Raw genomic sequence first — 23,961 nt, 5'->3', positions numbered from 1 at the left:
TTCTATGAAATTTGACCAGTGAAAGTCAGACATTGCTTTTCAACTATGGAAATATTTAAAAAACAACTGATTCAACAGGCCTGGACAAAAATGATAGTACCCCTAGAAAAGAGTTGTTTCAGGAGATTAGAAAGAAAATGATAGACGTCGTCGTCGTCGTCTTCCTCCGCTTGTCCGGGTCCGGGTCGCGGGGGCAGCATCCCAATTAGGGAGCTCCAGGCCGTCCTCTCCCCGGCCTTGTCCACCAGCTCCTCCGGCAGGACCCCAAGGCGTTCCCGGACCAGATTGGAGATGTAACCTCTCCAATGTGTCCAGGGTCGACCCGGGGGCCTTCTGCCGGCAGGACATGCCCGAAACACCTCTCCGGGGAGGCGTCCAGGAGGCATCCTGACCAGATGCCCAAACCACCTCAACTGGCTCCTTTCGATCCGGAGGAGCAGCGGTTCTACTCCGAGTCCCTCCCGAATGTCCGAGCTCCTCACCCTATCTCTAAGGCTGAGCCCGGCCACCCTACGGAGGAAACTCATTTCGGCCGCTTGTATCCGCGATCTCGTTCTTTCGGTCATTACCCAAAGCTCATGACCATAGGTGAGGATTGGGACGTAGATCGACCGGTAAATCGAGAGCCTGGCTTTCTGGCTCAGCTCCCTCTTCCCCACGACAGATCGGCTCAGCGTCCGCATCACTGCAGATGCCGAACCAATCCGCGTGTCGATCTCCCGATCCCTCCTACCCTCACTCGTGAACAAGACCCCGAGATACTTAAACTCCTCCACTTGAGGTAGGACCTCTCCCCCGACCCGGAGTTGGCAAGCCACCCTTTTCTGGTCGAGAACCATGGTCTCAGATTTGGAGGTGCTGATCCTCATCCCAGCCGCTTCACATTCGGCCGCGAACCTACCCAGCAAGAGCTGAAGGTCAGAGCTGGATGAAGCTAGGAGGACCACATCATCCACAAAAAGCAGAGACGAGATTCTCCTGCCACCAAACTCGACACACTCCACACCACGGCTGCGTCTAGAAATTCTGTCCATAAAAGTGATGAACAGAACCGGTGACAAAGGGCAGCCCTGGCGGAGTCCAACCCTCACTGGGAACAGGTCCGACTTACTACCGGCTATGCGGACCAAACTCACGCTCCTCTGGTAAAGGGACTGATGGGCAAGGGAATGATAGACAAGCATGTTAAAGGTAAAGGCTATACGACTATCTCCAAGTAGCTAGATGTTCCTGTGACTACAGTTGCATATATTATTCAGAAGATCCATGAGACTGCAGCTAACCTCTCTAGACGTGGCCGCAGGACGATAATTGATGACAAATCAAAGAGAGTGATATCTGAATAGCAACAAAGAGCCTAGAATAATTTCTAAAGCGATTCTTTCAAGCTCAAGGAACATCCGTGTCTGATTACATCATCGGTCATTGGTTGAGCCAAAGTGGACTACATGGGAAAGGACCAAGGAGGACACCGTTGGTAAAAATAAATCATAAAAAAGCCAAACTGGAATAAGTCAAACCACATTTTAACAAGTTGCAAAGCTTCTGCAAGCGTGTGCTATGGACAGAGGAGACAAAAGTGAAACTTTTTGCCCAGACACATCAGCTCTTCACAGACAAAAAAAATAAAGCATTTGAGAAAGGAACGCTGTCCCTACTGTGAAACATGGAGGAGGCTTTGTTATGTTCTGGGCTGCTTTGCTGCATCTACCACAGGGTGTTATGAGTCTGTGCAGGGTACAATGAAATCTCAAAGACTATCCAGGGATTCTAGAGAGAAATGTGCTGGCCAGTGTCAGAAACAAGGCAATGACCCAACACACACAGCTAATCACACCCAAAGAGGAAAGCATTGGTCTAAAGTGGTCTCCTATGAGCTCTGACCACAAGCCTATTGAACATCTTTGGAAGGACCCATCTGGAAAAGACGCCCTCCAAACCTGAGACAACTGGAGCAGTTTGCTCATGTGGAGTGGGCCAAAATACCTGCCGAGAGGTGCTGAATTTTCATTGACAGTTACAGGAATCGTTTGATTGCAGTGATTGCCACAAGACATTGTACCACAAAATATTAAGTTAGGGGTACCATAATTTTTATCCAGGCCTGTGCCATGAGTTTATTATTTTAAATAATCCCGTTGAAGCATGGTTGACAAGAAATGGCCGACTTTAACTGGTCAAATTTCATAGAACTTTTATTTATTATTACTTTTCCAGATTCAGGTTATTTCTGTGACCTGTTTTTCTTTCACTGACCGAAGGGTACCAACAATTTTGTCCAGGTGTGAATGTCGTATGTTAATGCTATGCAGAGAGTTTATTAAGCTCGGATAAGGGATTGATCATACCCATGAATACATGGAAGAGAACTTGATTTTATTGATTGCACTATTGAACAAAAAAGAATAAAAACACACAACTCTTTACTTGTTAACTCTAAACTGTTTTGTAGTTTAATAGTTAGGTTCTAAAATGCCGTGCTTGAGTTGAAACTAGCCCTCCGTGATATGGCAACAAAAAAAATCACAGTATTTTTTTTCCATATTGTACAATCTTTTATTTTAATCACGATTTGTTAAAGAGGCCACATCATGTAAAAATCCACCTTTTTGGGAGCTAGTTTTTACCATGTGATATAGTAATTTCCTCATGAGAAATATCCCCAACCCGTTTTTACCTGCATTCATGCATTTTCCTGCCTCAGCTTCAATTTGGGCGTTGTAAAGATTTTTCCTGCATCCAGGAGAACGTAGCCCCAATTGAGTCATCAGGCATTTCTCCTCCCCTCTCCCTGAAGCTGAACTGGGCTGAAACCTGGATATTCTGTGGATATTCTGACTAATTACTTCTGTATTGGGGACAAAACATTGCCATACAAACAATGCATCTTGTCTACAAAGATGCACGTGATGGCCAGCTCAGGATATGCGTCTTAGGCGACTATTGTTTTGTAATGGACTCAGTAGTGAAGTGGTTGGAGTGCCAGGCTGGCTTGTTGTTTTGTGCAGCTTTGCCTCCTGGGTGCAGCAGTAACTTTTTTCAGCTACACTTGCCAGTATTACGTTTTCGACACCATATTGTTAAATTGTTTAAAATAGAAGGACTGTGAGTCAATGTGAGGGGAACAGAGTATCAACTAAAACACTGCTTGGAAATTATCTTTAGAGAGAAAATATTTAGCAGAAAATAACCAATAAAACTAAAATATAAAAATATGAAATCTGCCTCAGCTGGCTGAATAAATTACTGACACCGTGAGTCAAATCAACGTCAGCACAGGACAAAACGAGATGAAAGACAGGCGCTTAAACTGCAGTCTCGTCTAAGATGCATTTTGTTGGAGCAAGCATGGGTGGAGCTTCACTGAAACAAACTTTATTTACTGGTATAAATTCAGGCTCAGCAGTGCCATCGGTAATATTTTATCATATATTGTGCCCGCCTTTGCTCTCAAAGGTTAAATAGTATGATCAGGCTCCTTTAAAAATTACCAGTTTAAACCAGCTTTTAATGACAATTTTTTTAACTATTATTATTATTTTTATCAATATTTTTATTATTTGTTAATTTCTTTATTGACCTACAGATGCAAAATGAACTAATTTCCCACTCTGGGGTAATGCAGGTAATTCACACATTATCATAATCTGTGATGCTGCATATAGTTTGTGTATGCTGCAATCGTGCTTTATCTTTAATAACACCAAAGGCGTCCACGGACATTAAAGTTTTATTTAGTCGTAGTCTGCAGTAATTTAATCCATTCTGGGGACGATGGACGTAATTTTCCCTTTAGAAGTGAGGGGGACACGGGGGGGGGGGGGGGTAGCTTTACAGTATGCTCTAATGGGAAACAGGCTTCAACACAAACGGTTGTTTTCCGCTTGGTCCTAGAGCTCAACCAGTGTCAATTTAATATAGCGTAATATTGTTTTTGGATGGTAAAAAGTGCAGGGGTCAAAACTTGACTTTGGAAAAGTGTGTGTGTGTGTGGGGGGGGGGCATGCCCCCCATAAATTACGTCCATGCTGGGGACGAGGAGAGCAGCTGTGTGACGTAAAACGTGGCGTTCAGTGACCAGAAGAATCTCCTGTTTTTTACAGTACCGTTTACAATACAGTTTACAGAGACCACTAAGTGCCATGAATTACTGCATTGAGGAGGGATTTCTGCTGCATACTTTTGGTGCTGGGAGCTTAGAAACAGCGATTAATGTTGGTGGATGCCTTTCTGTGTTATTAAAGATAAGCATTCCTTTAAAGAGTGATTGGGCTTTAATGACCATGTTAGGCTCATATTTGATAAAACATTTAGCTAACCTCTCCTTCCTTACTTGCTACTCAGATTGTTGTTGTTTTTAGGCTTGTGTCCCATCCGCGTGTCCGTTTCTGACTTTTCCTTCCACACAGTCCTGGCCACAGAGGTTCCTTCCCTGTGTGTTTGTGCATGTGTTTGTGTGTGTGTGTGTGTGTGTGTGTGTGTGTGTGTGGTATGCGTGTGTGTGTGTTTGGATTGAGATGAGGTTACATAGCTGGATTGAGTAATTGTGAGGTGTGTCTCAATAGCAGGGAGCTGCTCTGCTGTTTTCATTGTTGAGCGAGTTGAACCGATGGCACTGGGATGCTGTCTCGCTGCTGCTCTGATTTCACGGGAAAATGGAAAATATGTGGACCAGTGTTGCTGCCTCAAAATGCGGCTCGCAGCCTTTAATGGTTTACTGTAAACAGAAGATTAAAGAAGATTGTTGATTGTGTGATGTGCTGTGAAGGTTAAGTTCTGCTCTGAACGTTAGCTGGTTTTGATTGTACAGTCTGTATCTTAACGTATGTTTGGGGGACAAGTGGATATTGACTCCTTTAGGCATGAAAATAGTTCGGTTAGTTTAAAAATGCACAATATTTTGTCATAGTTAGCGTAACATTTTAGTTAAATACAATGTATTATAGTTACCCTATTGTACTGAATTAATTCAAATGCTCTGCAAAATTACAATAAACCCTGGAAGGTGAAGTGACTTACTTTTGCAGTGGTACCTGATGGTGTGTGGGATTTATTAGGATGAATTGAATGTTGGGGAAAGGGAAAAAATGGCAAGGGTTTAAAAAACTTTGACAAAAGTTTTAACCCCAGTAGTCTAAGGAGGGAAAAACGGTCATTTCAGCGACAAGATCATGGGTGGCCACGACTCATTTGATTTAGGCGTGGGGATGTTATCCAGTCTAAGAATTGGTACTGTGGCTCAGAAAGCTTCAAAATGTTTTGCAAGTCTCCAATAATAAAATAGCATTGGAACATCACGGTGTGTTGGATGTAAGTGCAGATCATGCGAGATTTGATAGTCTGGTAAAAGGTTTGTCAATTGGGCAGTGAGAGGACTGGGTCAGTAACTGCCGCGTTTCCGCTATTGGAGTTCCAGGAAAGTTCTGGGAGGAAAAAAATAACACACGCGATGACTTGGTCCTGTCAGCCTCTGTCGATGCGTTTACATGCTCATCAGAAAACCGAACTGTTGCCCTAAGTAGACTGATGCCATTTTTTTAATGCACGTAAGCGCATAAGTCTTGCTGAAGGCGAACTGGTTGTAATTGTGCTGACAATCGTGCTAATCGTTCTTGAAATGGCCTGGAAGATGGTCGTTTCGGATCTGCTCGGTGACGCATACCGAAAAGGTCCGGTAAAATTACCCGGAAGTTCTGATGGTTCTGTTCTGTGGTGAAACGCCAAATCCTGTTTTGTTGTTGCTAACTTGACGCCGTTGCTGACTCAAGTCATGGAATAATTTTCTTCTCTGCCAGAAGAGTAATTCTTCAATAACACAGAGGTTAGGTGTTGACTTGACCTTCAGATGCTCTAAACGTGATTCCGACCTGTGGTTTCTCAGGCAAACTTAGACTCGTGCAGTTTGTTACTGGTGGCTGGGTGCCAGTTAGCACTTTTAGAGGTGAAGTTCTGGCTATTTGTTGAATAGTGTTTCTTTTCATGGCAATCATGTGAGGTTTATGTTTTTTTGTGCGATAAATTATTTAATTTCTTCAATTTTCTTAATTTTCTGTTTAAAGCAACAGTTCACAACTTTTGAAATGGGTTTCTGTGGAAAAGTTAGGGATCATTTATAGCTTGCCTGTTGTTGATGGCTCTTTTAACAACTTTAACACATGGAGTGTCATGAATGTATACGGATACATCAACAATAACTAAACTAGTATGTAAATATCTATGGAAGCAAATATGTACCCTAATTTAAATTAGAATGCACTAGCACTAATATTGTCCCAATTCTAACGCTGTACAGAAATACATTTTCACAATACAACTGCATTTTCTCTCATAAACAAATTGAAAAAGAAATCTTTCAAACAGCTTTTTCTTTTTTTTTCTCCAACATTGCTCATTCCATGAAAACGATTAAGAAATGGTCATTGCTTTTTTGTTGTCTGCCTCCCAAAATGTTTCCCATAAGTCAAATTGAACTGGCAATCCCAATTAGTACGGGAGAGTTATGTTAGTGCTCACCTCACTCTCTTCAGACCAGGTCTCATGAAACTATGCATCCAGTAAGTTGGTGGTGTATAGTTTTGATGCTGGAGCAAGAGGGGACACGCAAGATGGGAGAGAACCCTGGAATGGGGCATTAATCAGAGAAATCTGACATGGCAAAGTCTGACAGAGCTGTTGTAAATGTTCACTCTGTTTCAGTGTTGGCTCCAGTTATGATCAAAAGTAGGAGAATATGCTGATGGCCAGGATTAACCAGTTTGACTATTAACCACGGGGTGAAACGCTGTGGTAAATTCACCTTAAAGATGTCTACCAAAGCAAAAGTGAAACTGAACAAATGCATGCAGCAGAACCAGTGTCAACAACCACCTGGACTGCTCCGTTTCCACCTAGGAAGCGCTTCAAGCCTCCTTTGAGGGGATATTTTAGACCCCCAAAGCTGCTAAAAGAGAAATTCACAATGATGGCTCATCCATCTGCAGAGCTGGCAGAAAAAAAGTTGCAAAACTCCCAACTGATCATCTCTGAGATCATCACACAAACAAATTAGCTCCAGCTGAGTCGGATTACGTTAGTGACTGAAGAGATTTAACAGTAATATTAGAACAATCCAGTGAATGACGGTTCATAGTGTGTTGTTCTACGTTTCCCCTGTATCTGTCAGCAACATGCCTGTACAGCAAGCCATTTTAATATTTAATCAACAACACCTCTATGATTCTTGTTCTACATAGCAGTAATATAATTTATCCTTGTCCAAATAGTATTCTTACTAATGAAATTTGAAAATATATGAACAAGTAAAAATTACACTTAAGTAATAAGTAAAATTCATAAAAACAACTGCACTAGTGGGAATCTAGCATGTTAATTAATGAAGGTGTTTCCATCTTTCATTGCTAACAGTAACAGTTAGACATCTTTGTATTTTTACAGAAACTCACAAAAGGCTATTAGGCAAATATAATTGAAGGTGTGGTTCACTTAAAAACCATTTTTTATGATTATTTCTGAGTTTTTCAGGCAGGTTGAACATGAAAATAGCCTCCTACCCATATCTCCTGCAAAAGCTTCTGAAAACACTAGGATTAGAAAATCCTGACAGATCTACGCCACACTGTCACTTAACATTCATGGACTCGCCCATCTTGACTCACAATGTGGAAGGCTGTTGTTGGTTTAGCATCCAGGAAACGGCAGAGAACGTCTCGATTAGTAGAAGCTAACTGTTAGCATTAGCAACTCCACCACACACCAGAACTCCTCCAGGCTTGTTATTTGTCGAGATAAAGCATCATCGTTGCAAATCAGTAGTAGATTGAATTTTTCGAAACAAAATCTCTGAAAAGGAACAATAGATATTTCAAGTGTTCAAAACGTTTATAGAATGTAATCTTGCCTTTTATCAATAACTTATCGAATGTGTGTGTGTGTGATTTATTTATGTTAATACAGATGTGAAATCGATTCATGTAAAATAATTGTGAATCCGTGATTATTTTTCAGACTATCCTCGTACCACCAAAATTTGTAATCATTGCAACCCCAATGGCCGCATTGACTGCAAAGATTAAGCCTAGTTTTAATGAGTCAGCCAGATAAGATAAGCTCTCATCATTGGATCTCAGTGATATTACCTTATCATTTGAATCTTGTTTGAATTCACTGTGTTTGGTTTCTGACACCCTTTTTATTTCTCTGCAGATTAAAAACCTGGATCTAAAACTGCAAAGAGCTAATTCAGCAAAACACGTCAGATTTGATGCTGGATTACCATTTCCTACCATTTTCCAGCTGATGGCATGCCAATCTCCATCCCATCGAGGCGGACAAGTCTGAATACCGTCTTTCGTTCTTGGACCTGCCCATCAACAAAGCTGCCGTTTTTTGTTTTTTTTGTTGTTTTTTTTTGGATCTAACTGATATCTCAGCATGGCATATCCTGACAAAGATGGATGCTACAGAAACTACTCAGTCAAATTTTTTTATGAGGAGAGTGGCAAAAACATCAGTGACTACTGGCGCAAGCGAGACTATCTGGTTGTCAGTTTGGGTTTGACTGTTTCCTTCATAGTTATTTTTTCCAACCTCTTGGTCATCGCTGCCATTTTTAAAAACAGGCGCTTTCACTATCCCATCTACTACCTGTTAGGTAATCTGGCTGTAGCAGACTTGTTTTCAGGTAAGGTTGGTTTTCTGTTCTTATTCTCCGTAGTGAGAGTCCAGGACAAACCCAGCAAGCTTATCCACCTGTTACTACCTTGTGATAGATTTTAATAAAATTCTTACTGTCAGAAGCATGTTTCATAGTTTTAGCATGTACATCTCATGTTTTCCTAGAATTTCATCCAGCATCATTTATGACTATTTGTCCCACTTTTCAAATTCTTATAAAACTTTCCTGTATTCTCTCCTTAGGTGTCTCCTATCTCTACTTGATGTTTCATACTGGGCCCTGGACCATAAAGCTGACTATAGTCCAGTGGTTTGTGCGTCAGGGTCTGATTGACACCAGCCTCACAGCCTCGGTCCTCAATCTTCTGGCGGTGGCTGTGGAGCGTCACCAGACCATATTCAACATGCAGCTGCACAGCTCAATGAGCATACGCCGGGTTTTCCTTATCATCTTGTTGATCTGGGTGGTGTCCATCGGCATGGGCCTGATTCCCAACATGGGATGGAACTGCCTGTGCAACCTGGAAACATGCTCTACCATGGCACCAATGTACAGCCGCAGCTACCTGATTTTCTGGGCTGTTCTCAACTTGCTGACCTTCTCCATCATGGTGGCCGTCTACATGCGGATCTTTTTCTATGTGCGGCACAAGAACAGGCAGATGTCTCAACACACAAGCCAGAACAGATACAGAGAGACTGTGATGAACCTGATGAAGACCGTTTCAATGATTCTAGGTGAGGGAGAATTACATGCATGCTCCAAATATTTGACCTAATTTTGAGACTTGTATACCAGTCAGTATTTGTGTGAAAATCTGTTCCCAGATCATTTTAAATGGCTAAGCAGGTTGTTTATTCCCAGCATTAGAAGATCATTGGAGATCACTAATCATCTGTGGATGTATGCTAGCAATACCTAGCCTAGTGAACTAGACCAAATTCTTGCTTTGCAAAGTTTGGTCTAGGAACGCTCCACTGGAACCTCCGCAGCCCTTAGCAGCATTTTGGCTGGCCAATCACAGCTCTCTTTAGGGGTTTCAATCCTGCACAAATCACCTTCTGCTTCTCTATTGTCACAGACAGATTACCTAGCACTTCTTTGCTAACTTTGGGGGCTTCCCCACTGTGATAAACCCAAGCCTTTCCTCAGTTCTAATGGAACACCACCCGAACTGTTTAGAGATGCGCCAAGTCGAGCTTCACCGAGTAATGGAAAAAGGCCATTCCTGTATGCCATTTGTCTTCATGATACTGATGGCATATTTTGGGCCATTTTCCCAATGCAGAATAAATATGGGATCAGTGAGATGATTCCCTGGTGGGATGAATACCTAGCTTGTATTTCCTGACCAAATATCAAACCCCCTTGTAGCCTTATTCTGCTGCACTCTTTCATTGGCTCACCAGTCTGTCTGGAGACTTCAGACATTGTACTTCTTCAAAGGTAGCACATTTTGAAGCCGCTTTGAAATATTTGACTGGAAGAGTCATTGATGTTTTCCATTGCAGGTTTTGGTTTGGACTTTGGATTTCCGTATAGTGGAGTAGATGGTCGAAAAACCGACAAAGTGAAGAAAGTTTGAACTAATCTACCTCCGTCAATAAATCTAAACAGATTTTACATTTAGAGAATGCATTGATTTGCAAAGATTTTGTGATAGATTGCCTGATTAAGTTTGACATCTTCATCTTGTCAAACTCCCAAGTAAATGTGCTGGACTTTCTTGGACTGGGTTGTACTACTCCGGTCCTTGAGGACCTCAGTCCACCGTGTTTTAGGTTATTCCCTGCTCAAACACACTTGATTCAATGGTTGAATCGGCCTGTTAATCACCTGCCGATTAAAATAAGGTGTTTGAGCAGGTAAACATCCATCCATCCATTTTCTGAACCTGATTGTTCACATAGGGTCGTGGGGGGGCTGGTGCCTATCTCCAGCGGTCAACGGGCAATCAGGCGGGGTACACCCTGGACAGAGTGCCAGTCCATCGCAGTGCAGGTAAACAACTAAACAGTGCTTGAGGACCGGAGTTCGAGATCCCTGCTCTTGGACTTAATATACCAGGTCTGTGGATGTTTATGTTTATTTCTACCTGGGACATCCGGAGAAGATGTTGCATTTTGTGGCGTCTTAAAATTAATTCATTGAATGTGCCTTGAGGAAAAAAAATTGATTTAACCTGGGCGACATGGCCTAAAATCAATATCACAATATATTGAGTTCACCCCGATAACGATAAATGAACAACAACTACATGTATGCGCAAAAACAAAAGTATCCACTAGTCATGTGACTCGAGGCGGTACCACTTCTTAAAGGGACATGAACGTCGCCAACCGCCACGCATCTTTTCTTTTTTTTTTTTATTCAAATTTGTTAGAAAAATGATATCTGTCAAAGTCAGAAATTTCAATAACGATACGTTTTGTATTCATCGCCCAGTCCTAGTGCCCACTGACTATGGAACGTCGGGTGAGTCAGGCAGTCAAGTTATTGGCAGATCTCACTTTTTATACTGTTTCTGTTTGACTCAGGCAAGGTGGGAAGAGACGGGCTCCAGGTACTTATAAGGAACACAGTTGATTCGCTTGTCAAGTTAGCTCTAAATGTACATAAATAATAGAATAAACAAATGAAGACATTGCTTTAGGAAGACTGCATCTAAAGACTCCCATGGTTTTCCAGTCATTAATGTTTGTAAGCCAGAAATTTTTTCTCTAAGAAATCTGTAAATTAAACAAAATTACCACCTGAGCTCTTAACCAACCAACTCACACAGCTGTTTGCTGGAATTTTAATAATTTACTTGTCAACGTTTTCTCACCACTTCAATAACAACATGTAGACAGCGCAGCAGATGCTCTTGAGGTTGTTCTCTAACTGCAGGTTGTCTTGTTCCTGTCCACGTTCTTGTTCTAGTTTCTAACGTGACAGGAAACCATGAAACCTCACCTGAACTGTTCCAAACACAGCTTTAAACTTCCCACACACTTTGTTCTGTAACTCTTTAACAGCGAGCTGTGATCACTGGTGTAACTGGTTTCTCATGCATAACTATAGTCATTATGTAACACTTATGTATTATTGACAGTATTTAAAAAACAACTTCCATAGATATCACTAGGAACAGGAGAAAAATCTAGACAATTTGCTGCTTGTCTACTTGTTGGACCAGCACTTTTCTTCCTCTTCTAAGCACAGATCCATTTCTGCCACTTTTTTTTAACCTCCCTCTTTATTTTTCTTCTAATCTAACCTCACACTTCTGTTGTTGCCAGCCTCCCTTTGCCTTTTCCTCACACATTATAAACGAAGTTAAATTCCTGAAACTTTTTTCTAAAATGTTGCACGCCTTTGTTCCCTCGGTCAGCAGCCAGGCTTCTTGTCTTTTAAGGAGGTTGAGGGAAGAAGCCTTGAACGTGTCCTGACACGGAGTTGCATACATTTGAGCTGTAACTGAAAACATCTTCAGCTGTGTATGGAGAGCAGAGTGTGTAGGGGTGTGTGTGCGATCCAGTTCTTCCTTATTAGTTCTCGAACTTACAAATGAGTTTTATTTACTTATTTGTTTGTTGTTCAAAGTGAGGACATCTTGACCGTTTCTCAAACTGTAGCTAGAGAACACTTTTTATTGTTTAAATTCAGGTTGTGTCCACTTTATGGGGTTTGAGGAAAGCACGATGGTCTTTAAGTGTTGGAGGGTGTTTTCACATATTTTTACCATTTCTGCACTCAGTTTGTTTGTGTGCGTATATTAGTGCTCAGCTTATTTCAAGTGTGTGCATTCCTGAGATGCCTAATCAAGTGTTATGAAAATAAAACCTGATCAAATAGACTAAACCATTCCACAAGCTAACCGGTTCTGTATGTTTTATGCATCCACTTGAAGGAATTTACAGTTCATTCCTTTTCCTCCATCTCTTTTTAATAGGGATGTGTATTGGTGATTCTTGCAATACGTTACGCATCACGATACAGGGGAGAGGATACGACACATCGCAATATATTGCGATACATTCAGCCAAATGATATTAGCGATTTATTTATTTTGGACTGAATTTATTGTAGGAAAATTCAAACTGATACATAACATGTGTAACGTGAGGTTTCTGAACCATAATAAAGAGATTTACATTTCAATGGTAGAAACAGAATCCATTGCACACTGCTGCCAACTAGCGGACGGCGTTTGAATTACACCAAAAGAAAAGAAAATACACAAATGTTTGCATGTAAATTCTTCCAAAAATTTGATACACGGCTTTTGAATATCGATATGTTGAAGGAAAATATCACAATGTGTTGCCATATTGATATTTCTTACATCCCTACTTTTTAATATTGTTGGTTTTTTAATATTAATTTGGCTTATTTTGTGTCTGTGATCTTCCTGGACAGGGCTGTTTGTCGTCTGCTGGACGCCTGGCCTCGTCGTGCTGCTGCTCGACGGTCTGAATTTTGATAAGATCGTGGTGTTGACACTGGAGAAGTACTGCCTGGTGCTGGCCGAGTGCAACTCTTTTGTCAACCCCATCGTCTACTGCTTCAGGGACTCCGACATGAGGAAGACCTTCGAGAGAGTCCTGTGCTGCCTGTGCAAGAGGGGCAACAATCAGAACGGCAAATCCGAAGCTCCATTTGCCTACACTGAGACAGAGGTACTGTCCAAAAGCAACGGAGCTGAAGACAGCACTCAAACTCAAAAAGCCCTCCCACAATAAAGACTGTTTCATCAGTAAGAAGCCAGGTTACTTTAGCCTGGCAAGCCAGACTAAATAAATGTATTATTTAGTCTGGCCATGCTCCATTGACGGCTCTCGGTTGTGGGGCGGGTTTTACCGTTGTCTTTCAAATGATCTCCGCGTTCCACTGGACAATGAATGTGACATACTCTTGTTTCCCTCTGTTGCATCATCCCACCCACCAGGCATATAGAGTGCCCTGATTGGCCCACAAAGCGGATAAAGCTCTGTGATTTGTTCACTGAGCAGATAGAGCACTATGATTGGCCCACCATTATGGACCAATCACAGCTCTTTATGTGTTTGAAACCCCTCTAGAGAGCTGTGATTGGCTAGCCAGAGTCCTGGTAGGAGCTGCTGAGGTTCCAATGGAGCATGCCTAGACCAAACTTTGCAAAGCAAGAATTTGGTCTAGTTCACTAGGCTAAGGTTACTTAGCTTGAACTTTGGTTATTCGTTGGGTTTAACTGATTTCTTTTTGGCGTTAAATATTTTGTATCCGGATTCAGATTTTTTTTAAAGCAAACTAATCAGGCCGTGTAGGATTTTAGAAAGAGCTCACATTTAATTTAGTTAATCAGAGGGGTTATACTTCTGAAGTGAGCCGTTTGTTTCTTCATAGCATTTCCACAACTTAAGCGTAGCAAAGCTGTCTGGTAACTTGATCCTCCCAGCTCACTCGTAACACCTTGATGGTGTTATATTTTTTATTTTTGAGGATGTTTTTGCAAGGTGATGACATGCATTTTTTTTAAATCACATGTCCTGAAATATTTTGTAGATTTTAGAAAATAACAAAAAAAAAAAAACATTTTCATACCTTTTCATTTTGAGCTAAGTTTTATATTATAGGAATACTTTGTAACTTTTTCATATTTACAAATCATTTTCTTGATCCAGTATGTGCTAAAATCACCCTTTATAGGGTTAATGAAACATCACTTAGACCCCCACCGCCCCCTGTGGCCAGAAAATGGCATTTGCAACTTCAGAGTGTCAGTCTAGTTCCTGTTAAGCCTAGTTAATGCTTCTGCGTCGGTGCAGAGACACGCAACGCCATTATCTGTCCTTGCGATGGCTCTCCAGCAGGCCAGACAGACGGAGTCGAGCCCACGTTTCTAAACATCCATCCAACGAGACGGAGAATGCAAGCTTGTGATTGGTCAGGATGCCGCATTTGTCAACAGCACCGCCATTGCGCCCTCAAAAACATAGAGTGAGTCAAAGATATCTAGCGGCAGACATGGAGCAGCTTGAAGAATACCTCGTGGAGAAACTCTAAAAATATGAACGTTTTATTCCCCCATGACTGGAGTAAAAAGCAAGCATTTTATTTGTGGATTGAAACGTGGGTTTAGAGGTGGCGAGGGCAATGAGGCACAAATTTGTCCCTGTTACAAAAGTATCTGAAACACAACACAATATAAACACACTATCTTGGACCAGATACATGACGGGATACCCCAGAACAGCGCTACGTCCTCTGTTGTTCTGGCGGGGAATTGCTTTGCAACTCTCCCCAGGAGACGGAGAAGTCCGAGAGCAAAATGTCTCCATCGAGGCGTGTGTGTCTCTCCATTGTGGAGCTGACGCAGAGGCATAAACAAGGCTTTGGGCTTAGAAAAAAATTGAGCTTACATACGTGGCATTGCAGTCATGAACACAGCTGATTTGTTTAATTTAGTGATGAATGAACGAGGAAACACTTCAGCTTTTAGATTAAGGCGTTAAAAAGACCAACGCACCACGAGGAGATAAGTTTCATTTTGTTTTGAGCACAGATAATTAATAATGGACTCTAGGGGGCGCTAAAAGCAAGCAAAACTGCCTAGAATCCCTTTAAGTTAAATGGGCAGCTTTAAGTTGAAATACACAGAAATGTTAACTTTATTTGAATTTACAGCAACACAATAAAGCAAAATTTCTAGTTGGTTAAAAAAGTTGTTAGTTAAAAAAGCACATAACCTTAACGTGCCTCAATCATTTCATTCGGATTCTAGCTTTCAGTTTTAGCCTAGCTGTGTGCTTTTGGTTTTATTTGTGAAGCTCAGGGTTTTTTTTTTGTGAAGATTTAGGAACCCTAGATTTTAGGTTTTTTGGGTCAGTGAAAACCTGTTTTGTCTTTAAGTTTTTATTTTTGTTGGTGTAAACTTGTCACCTAGTGGTCTGTGTACATAGGAAGTCTAGATGGGCTTTTTTTTCTGTGGCGCTGTGAGGTTAGCACTCTAGCTGGAAATGCGCACACACACACACACACACACACACACACACACACACACACACACACACACACACACACACACACACACACACACACACACACGGCTTGTTGCTGCAGCTGTTTTTGCTGCTGCTGACATGACTCCATCCAGCGTCTTTGGGCATTTATACAGGGAAGGTTCTAGACCAGGGGTCACCAACCTTTGTGAAGCTGCCAGGTTTATACTCAAAGTGTTGGCATGTGCACAATACTGACCGTTAAACGAGAATAGGGTTGAGTTTAGCTAAACTTGATGTATAATAAATATTTTAAGGCTTTTTTTAACAATATCATTTCCAAATCCACATCATTGCAACCGTAATATAAAAATATATTTTCTCTTTGGGCTTGTCCCTTCAGGTGTCTCCACAGCCAATCATCTGTCTCCATTTAGTCTTATCTTCTGCATCCTCTACCCTCACACCAGCTGCTTCATCTTCTCTTTCCCCCCATCCATACATTTCCTTGTTGGCCTTCCTCAGCCTCCTGGTTGGTGGCTCCAACCTCAGCATCCTTCTACCTTTTAATCATTTTCTGTCCTTTGGACATGTCCAAACCATCTCAGTCTGGCCTTTCTGACTATATCTCCACAACATCTCACATGAGCTGTCTCTGATGTCCTCATTTCTCATCCTGTCCATCGTCATCCCTCCCAAAGAGACCCTCAACATCTTGAGCTCTGCAGCTCATGTCTTGTCCTCGTGGACACTCTCTAAACCAGACAACATGACCAAAGTCCTTAAAGTCCTTTACCTTCTGCACTTCTACCTCCCGTTACATTGTTACATCACCGTTCCACTTGCGTCCATCTTTTTACACACATGGAGTCTGCGTTCATTCCTCTCTTGTCCAGTCTATATCTCCACCTCTTTAGCTTCTCCTACTTGCACCCAGCTCTCACTCTAGATCACCATATCATCTGCAAACATCAAAGTCCGTGGAGACTCTTGTCTAACATCATTTGTCAGTCTGTCCATAACCAAAGCAAACAAGATGGGGCATAAAGCAGATCCATGACACTGACACTGCTGTCTCACTCTAACATACTTCTCTGCCACTCCAGACATCCTCATGCAACCACAACTTCTCTGTCATTACCATGTCGTACAACGTCTAAGGTGCACATCCTTCTGACCTCCTCGATCAGCATCCTTAAAGCAGTCTATAACACACTTTATTGGCACCAAACCATTCTGCTGCTCTAACCCAAGCCTCATTTCCACCACTCTTCATTTTATAACTCGTGTGATTTGTTCCTCTATAGTTCTCACAACTCTGTAAGCCATGTTTTTAATCACAGACTGTGATACAAAAAAGAAGAAGCTTGCAGCAGAAAATGATTGTGCCACTTTTTAAAGCAGGACTGAGGGCAGCCTATAATGCTCCTGAGGACCCCCGTTTTAGACTAACGTTAGAGGGGGGCCAAGCTTGCTGTTAGGATGGCGTTAGCCCACCCTGGATAGCCCCTAGAACCGCCTCTGCATCTATATTTTGGTTACCAATACATGCATTCCTCATGTACTTTGCCACTCACTTGACACTCCTTGCATTTTTTGTGCCATTTTCATGACTCACTGAAATAATCTGTAATAGAAATGTTCCATCTGGAAAGATTATTCTGTCATTAACGAGTGACCTCCTTAAGAAGCCCTTTGTAACATTTTTGCCCTGATAGAAACATTTTCAGACCAGATGCTTTCTGGTGATTAGAGCAGGTCACGCTGCTTGCCACATTTCCTCTGACTAGTTACTCTGGCACGTCTCATACACACACATACCCACACGTGCTGTCTCTCACACTCATGCGCCCTCTCATGCACGCAAACGAGAACAAGAAGAAGTGGTTACGAGCCTCTTATGTTTTTGCACGGGTGTTTTTGAGTGAGAATGCTTTAAAAGGGCAGGCTTTTGGATTTTTGTCTTTTGACATGAGTTTTAAAAGTGAAACTTGATCAGGAAACGGCAGTACAGAAAATCTTTTCTGTGTTTCTATTTGAATTTACTGTCAGGGGCGTGTCCAGGGGGTGGCCTGGGGTAGCACATGCCACCCTTGGAATCTAATTGGCCACCCCAGGTGCCACCACACTAATTTACCTTTAAATAGGCTTTTCATTGTCCACAAAAGGCTGGGGGTAAAACAAAAAAAGCATAACCATCGGTGCCACCCATGCACAAAGTTGTGCCTCACCTGGGCCACCCCATTTTAAAAGATCTTGACACGCCACTGTTTACCGTGATGCTTTTCTTGGCGACAGTAAACCAGTAACAGAAGACCCTTAGCAAGAATGTTGATTAGAATATGCCATTAAATGGGTGACAGTATCATTTAAAAGTTTTGTTTTGTTTTATTTCAAACTAAGCAACATGTCAGTATTTCCTGTCACGTTTTAGTCAAACATTTAGCATTTATTTTTTATTTTTTTGTATTTCGTATCATTTTAAGGGTTATTTTGGGATTTATTCCTGTACGAACAGTATAATAACTGATTAAAATTAATGGACCGTTTGGCTACACGTGTGTTTATTTGTCTGTTTTGTCTGCTTGCTTTAAAGACCAAGTTCACTGAGAAATCAGTTTTTCTTGTTATTTTTTAAATATGATCGGTCACGCTGAGTTTAACATGCAGGCTGAATATTAAAATAGTCTTCTGCCTCTATTTCCTGCATTAGACACTAATAGAAAACAGACAGGAAACGCTTGGATTAGAAAAGCCAGTCAGATCTATATCACACTGAAAATTAGCATTCACCCATCACTGTCCGCTACAGGGGGGAGCTGATGTTGATTTTAGCGCCCAGGAAACAGCAGAAAATGTCCCAGCTGATAGAAGCTAACCTTTAGCATTAGCAACTCCACCACATGGCAGATCTCATTCAGGCTTGTGTTACTTTTGGAGGTAAAACATCGACGTTGCAAAGCAAATGAAGTCAGTGGTACAGTCACGTTGCTGTTAACCAATCAGAGGCGAGCTATCCAATTATCACTAAATAAGACTCCCAATCGTGCCATCTTTTGCTCCTCCCCTTTTCTGGCTCACTTTTACTTCCTGAAACTGAAGTGCCAGAGCCTCTCAAGTCATTAACTCACTAACTGCCAGCTGTTTCCTGATCAGAAAAGCCTTTCGCTGCCAGCGTATTTTTTTTTTAGCATTTTCACTGTTTTTTTAAGAGTCACTACCAAAACAAAGAGGAGACTCACCTTTTACATCAGGAAGAATCAGTGTGTTTCGAGCGTTATCCTTTCTTTCATAATTCGTTGTCGAACTTTGATCGGCAGAAGCTTTTCCGTTTCGCGCCTCACTCTTTTTACAGCAACAGCCCAAAACGATCTCCTAACACGTGGATTTTCTGCTTCCTGATCATGTGACGTGTAGGGATGGGTACCTTTGACATTTGAATCAATCCGGTACTAATTCCCGGTACCTACAAATCGATACCGGTACTTAACGGTACCAATTTTCGATACTTTTGAGTGTTTAATATTTTTAATTCTCTTTTATAATTAAATATATATTTTTCTCAATATATAACCATATTTGATAAATATCACGATAAATAACATACAACTGTTTGTATTTTAACATCGTCTTTGTAGTTTTATAAGCTGATAATTAAACTGAAGCAAACATCTTTACTGTGAACTAAATTTACTGTGTATCTTCATTCCTTTTACCGTCCTTTTTCAATTGATTTTTCCTACTGGAAAGTTAGAATTTCCGAGGAGAAAGCGAACACACCATTAGATGATAACAATGGTGGCGTAGGAAGCTAACATATCAAGCTAACGTTATCTTAAACAGTTTATTTAACTGCTGGAGCAGATTAAAACGATGATGCCTCAAACTTAAATCTTTGTCACTGGTTTCATCTTCACCCAATCACCCATCGCATTTAGTAAAGTGATGCCAAATGTTAGAGCGCATTCATGTTCTTCTAGTCAGAATTTCAGAGTTCCGAGGAGAAAGCGAATGCACCATTAGTGAAGCGGAAGCTAACAAATCAAGCTAACGTTATCTTAAACATTTTATTTACCTACCGATGACGTAACGCTCTTGCGCATGCGCAGCTGTCTAGGCAAGTTCTCGTTATGAAGGACGGGTACCGAAACGAGGCACTGTTTCAAATGAATTGAATCGGTGCTCAGTCGGTACTGTGGAATTCGGTCGGTACCTTAAAAAGTACCGAATTCGGTACCCATCCCTAGTGACGTGTGACATACGCGGATGAAGATCGGCTTTAGAGCTGGGATGTTTCTTCTCAAGGTGCGGGGGTCGTTCCGACACCCACACAGTAAAAAATTGCAAATGGCAGTCAAGGAGTTAATACCAGAGAACACGACAAACAAGTAAACTTGGTCTTTAAGAAAATATGATGTAGACAAAAAAGCTAAATTTACGTTTGCTTGTTTTTTCGCTCATCTAACTTTACTCCCTTTGCCACTGTATTTGAAATACTCTGAATAGCTTTCAGTTTTAGCCTTGCTGTGTGCTTGGGACTTTATTTTGACTAACACAAACTCTCTTTTTTATTTTTATTTTTGTCTTTGCATCCCGCCTGCTCCATACCTCCACTCCCCTTCTACTCATTCCGACTCTCATCTTGGGATTTGTGTCTCCACCACCTTGAAGCACCATACTGTCCGGAAAAAAGGGGACAACAACGGGACTGTTCTCATACGCCGAGATGCGGACAACAACCCAGTAGCGTCAGAGGGCTTCCTGTAAAGTTCAGCTCAAGACCTGAACAAACAGCTGATTGTCGATGAATCAAAGGAGAAACTTCACCAAGCATTCGACCGTTAAACTGACCCACAGCGGCTGTTTTATACAAAAGAAAGTGAAAGGTTCCAGAGGTTTTCTAGAAAAGACAGATTGGATTTTTTTTTTACTCAAATGATCAGCTGATTTTTCCTCAAGGAGACTTAGACGGAGGAAAGACTCCTGGAATTAGCAGACAAGTGTGCAGAAGAAATAAAAATACCAAGAATTGACTAAAGATGAGCCTGCGGTGGCATCAGGTCATGATTATCTTATGAAACTACTCTTAAATTGCTAATTCTACATCCTGGAGCTGTTTTAGCCCATGATCCTAGATCTGTGAGATCAGAAAGGATTTCCATCTGCTTCGTCCTGTTGATTCATGTTTTGAGGTGCAAAAGAAGAGCGAAAAGGCTCCGCCTCCAGATATCTGATTTAACCCTTGTCTTGTTGTTTTATGAGTAGATAAATGTTTGCAAGGATGCAAAAGGCAGCTGAACTTACAAGAACCAGTTGGATTTCTTATTTAAATATGTAAAGAGTCTTAAGTCTTTACAAGCAGCCTATGTTTTGCACGGAGACCTATTCTTTTTGGTTTCTCCCTCCCAAGTTGGTGATTGTTTTAGGATTTTTGTAACCCCATTCGAATTACGTTTTTAATTTTTCTCTAGTTTTATCCTGACTTCTCCAGCTTCCGTGCCAACTTTTTATTAGTTTTTTTTAAATATATATTTTAAATTATTTAACTGAAGTCTTCATAGATTACCGCTCTGATAAAAGCTTTTTTCAAGGTTTCCCTTCATACTCGGCGGTCTGGAGTTTGAACTTTGACCCTTTACTTCCCCGTTCCACTTTTTCAGTAGCTATACAGAAGAAAGTACGTTCACAGCTTCATAAAACAAACATCTGAATAAGCTGCCACAGAAGAAAGCCAAAGAATCACGAGTAAAGTTAATACAACAATCTAACATGTTGCATTAACACACCTGAGGCTTTTTAAAATCATTTTTCTTTTTGCATCAGCTCCTGCTTGTTTTATATTTTTATGACTATTTTATGTGATTCTCAACATTATTGTGCACCATAAACAACAATGAACTATTTTTTTGCTATTTTTGAAAGAAGTGCCCTGTTGGGTTGTGCAGAGTGTTTATTTCTTATTTATTTGCAGCTATGGCATGTTTAGTTTGGCTAGTTACAGAATGTATATTTGTTTGAGATGAACTGTTGCAAAAACACCTGTAAGTTGTGTGATACAAAACTTTATTGATCACAGTTGTTAGCGCAGGCAGTCGGCTCATGTAAAATCGAACAGGTGTAGCTTTAATATTTAATGTCGTCTTATTTCTGAGCAAAACCACTTGATGTAGCTCACAATAATAAAAACTTGATGTACTTTAGAATCTTTTAGTCGTTTGCTTTGATTTCTGTTGCTTTGCTGGGCCTGATGATCAGTTTCAGCTTCTTTAGGGTTGTTTTCCTCTCTGTTTCCTTCAAGTTTACAGCCTCAGGACCCGCCTGTGTTTCAGCACTCGGCTCTTTTTTATTTTCTAGTGAAAGTTTCTTTCTTATCTTCTCCCCGACTCGGCCCAGCCCGTCTCTGTCTTTTTCCTTCTTCCCATCTGAAGCACTCGGAGCCGACTCCTTCCTTAGGAGACCCAGAGAAAGCCCCTTCCGCTTTGCTGCCTTCTTCTTGTCAGATTTTTTCTGTTTGTCCTTCTTCAGGTTGAGTTTTTCCAGGAGGCCCTTCCTCTTGGTTTTCTTCTTTGGTAGCGCCCTCTTCAGCTGCTTGAAGGCTTTGTTCAAAGGTGACTTGTTTTTCTTCTTCCTCTTCCAAATGAAGACCTTTTTTAAGGAGGAACCACCCATAGCTTATGAAGCTGCAGGAGGGAAATGAACACCTTTAACCAAAAGTCAGTTTTATTTTTGTTCTTTGCATCCATTTTCTGCTGTTTAAATGTACTTTTTTCCAGTATTGGGTGAATCATGCATTTAACATATTTTCTATTTAAAGCAGTTGATCAAGTAGTTTCATTCATTACAAATTAAACTAAAAGCAGAGCATCATATGCCTTTAACAACACAGTCCTTGTAAAAACATCTTAAAACTTGTTGCACAGAAAGATGTTTACTCACCTCAGTACTTCATTTAAAGCTGGACCAAAAACGTTCTGCAACGTCTCGGCATAAACCCAAGTCTGACTGCTCCTTTATCGAAACTAGCTGGATCTTCTCAGTATCTGACAGGAAACACCAACCATGTGACGTTTTCACCCGTTTCTTTTATTTCTGTCAGTGTGCACCCCCATGACAAGCTCAGAAAGAAGCAACTGAATGATCAGACTGGTTCGGGGACATTCTTTGGGGCGGCTGGTGTTGTCTCAAAGTCACCAAACGTGTTTGCCTTTTAAATGAATCTGAGCAACCATCTGTTTATTCGTTTCTGATGAGAACTGCTGCAGCAGAATAGCAGGATTTAGCGAGAACACGAGGAATTTATTCATTTTAGTCATTCAGAAAGAGAAAGTGGTTAAACTGTTTTCTGAAATTTCTAAAACACAAAAACTATCATGAAATTTTACTGATTTTTTTTTTATATATAAAAGGAACATGAAAAATGAGCCAATCAGGAAGACCGGGGATGGTTGCAACACTTTTGTTTGAGCAAATGAAGCTAAGTGGTTCTTTGTGGTAGAGGGCTCCATTTATATCATGTGGTACCCATGTTTGTCTGCTACAGAGAGCATGCATTTGGACTTCTACCACATCATCACAGGTTAGAGGTATGTTGTTCCAACCCAACGCAGTACCGGGGTGAGATGGAACACTGCTCGGGGATGGATGTAACAGTTAAATTATTAGGCTTAAAAAGATCCACTCTAATAAATGTACAGAGACACTTTGATTCATGGCCCAAAATGCACAATGCTGACTCTGATCCACTCTTCCTTTGGCTGTGAGTTATCAAAATGCTCCAAGCACACAGTGCAGACATTTTCATCGTCGTCTGACGAGTCTGCCTCTTTAGTGTCGTCAGCTTAGGCCTTATGGTTTTTATTTTCTTCTTCTGCTGGGACACCGCTGGCTGTTTTATGCATCCAATGCCTAGGCATGATGTTGATCTGAGACAAGTGTAAAATGATAACATGGTAGGGGGAATTTGTGACAACTTTTCAGATCTGTTACCCACCCCATGCCAGGTTAAGCTTAGCATTTTTAGCATTTAGCTTCACTTGTGCTAGATACCAAACCAAAGAAGAGAAACTACTGCTTGAGCTGATGCAAGTCAAACAATTGTGCCTATAACACAATGGATATATGCAAAAAAATATTTGTGATGAAAATGTTTACTTTCTTACCAGAAAATGTGTTTTATTGTTCCAGAACAGATCTGTTTTCAGCTTAGAGACGCGTGGCTTTACCAGTGTGGTCAGTTTGCAAGAAGAAGAAGCAAATACCATGGTGATGTAAATAAACGTTTACTTTAAGATATAAATGAGTTAAATAATAGCCACCGAACTATGG

General features: G+C 41.1%; 2 protein-coding genes across 2 annotated transcripts in view; one reads left to right on the top strand and one right to left on the bottom strand.

Moving 5' to 3' along the window:
* LOC107389755 (lysophosphatidic acid receptor 2) overlaps positions 1 to 21,839 on the top strand; it is a 27,776-nt gene extending 5,937 nt beyond the window's left edge. Inside the window, exons 2-5 of the mRNA XM_015966094.3 lie at positions 8,203 to 8,680; positions 8,917 to 9,411; positions 13,076 to 13,335; positions 20,308 to 21,839. Of these exons, the coding sequence (XP_015821580.1) occupies positions 8,431 to 8,680; positions 8,917 to 9,411; positions 13,076 to 13,335; positions 20,308 to 20,403 (1,101 nt within the window). The 5' untranslated portion in view covers positions 8,203 to 8,430 and the 3' untranslated portion in view covers positions 20,404 to 21,839. The remainder of the gene's footprint in view (positions 1 to 8,202; positions 8,681 to 8,916; positions 9,412 to 13,075; positions 13,336 to 20,307) is intronic.
* On the bottom strand, positions 21,679 to 23,961 carry LOC107389764 (nucleolar protein 58). The gene is made up of 2 exons (XM_054743640.2): positions 22,573 to 23,961; positions 21,679 to 22,316 (listed from the first exon to the last, which is right to left on the bottom strand). The coding sequence occupies exon 2, from the start codon at positions 22,303 to 22,305 to the stop codon at positions 21,844 to 21,846; it is 462 nt and encodes a 153-aa protein (XP_054599615.1). The 5' UTR covers positions 22,306 to 22,316; positions 22,573 to 23,961; the 3' UTR covers positions 21,679 to 21,843.

The sequence above is a fragment of the Nothobranchius furzeri genome, chromosome 4 (assembly GCF_043380555.1).
Source record: "Nothobranchius furzeri strain GRZ-AD chromosome 4, NfurGRZ-RIMD1, whole genome shotgun sequence".
NCBI classification, from domain to species: Eukaryota; Metazoa; Chordata; class Actinopteri; order Cyprinodontiformes; family Nothobranchiidae; genus Nothobranchius; species Nothobranchius furzeri.
The sequence above is the reverse complement of the archived record's forward strand: the minus strand, read 5'-3'. Positions and strand labels throughout refer to the sequence as shown.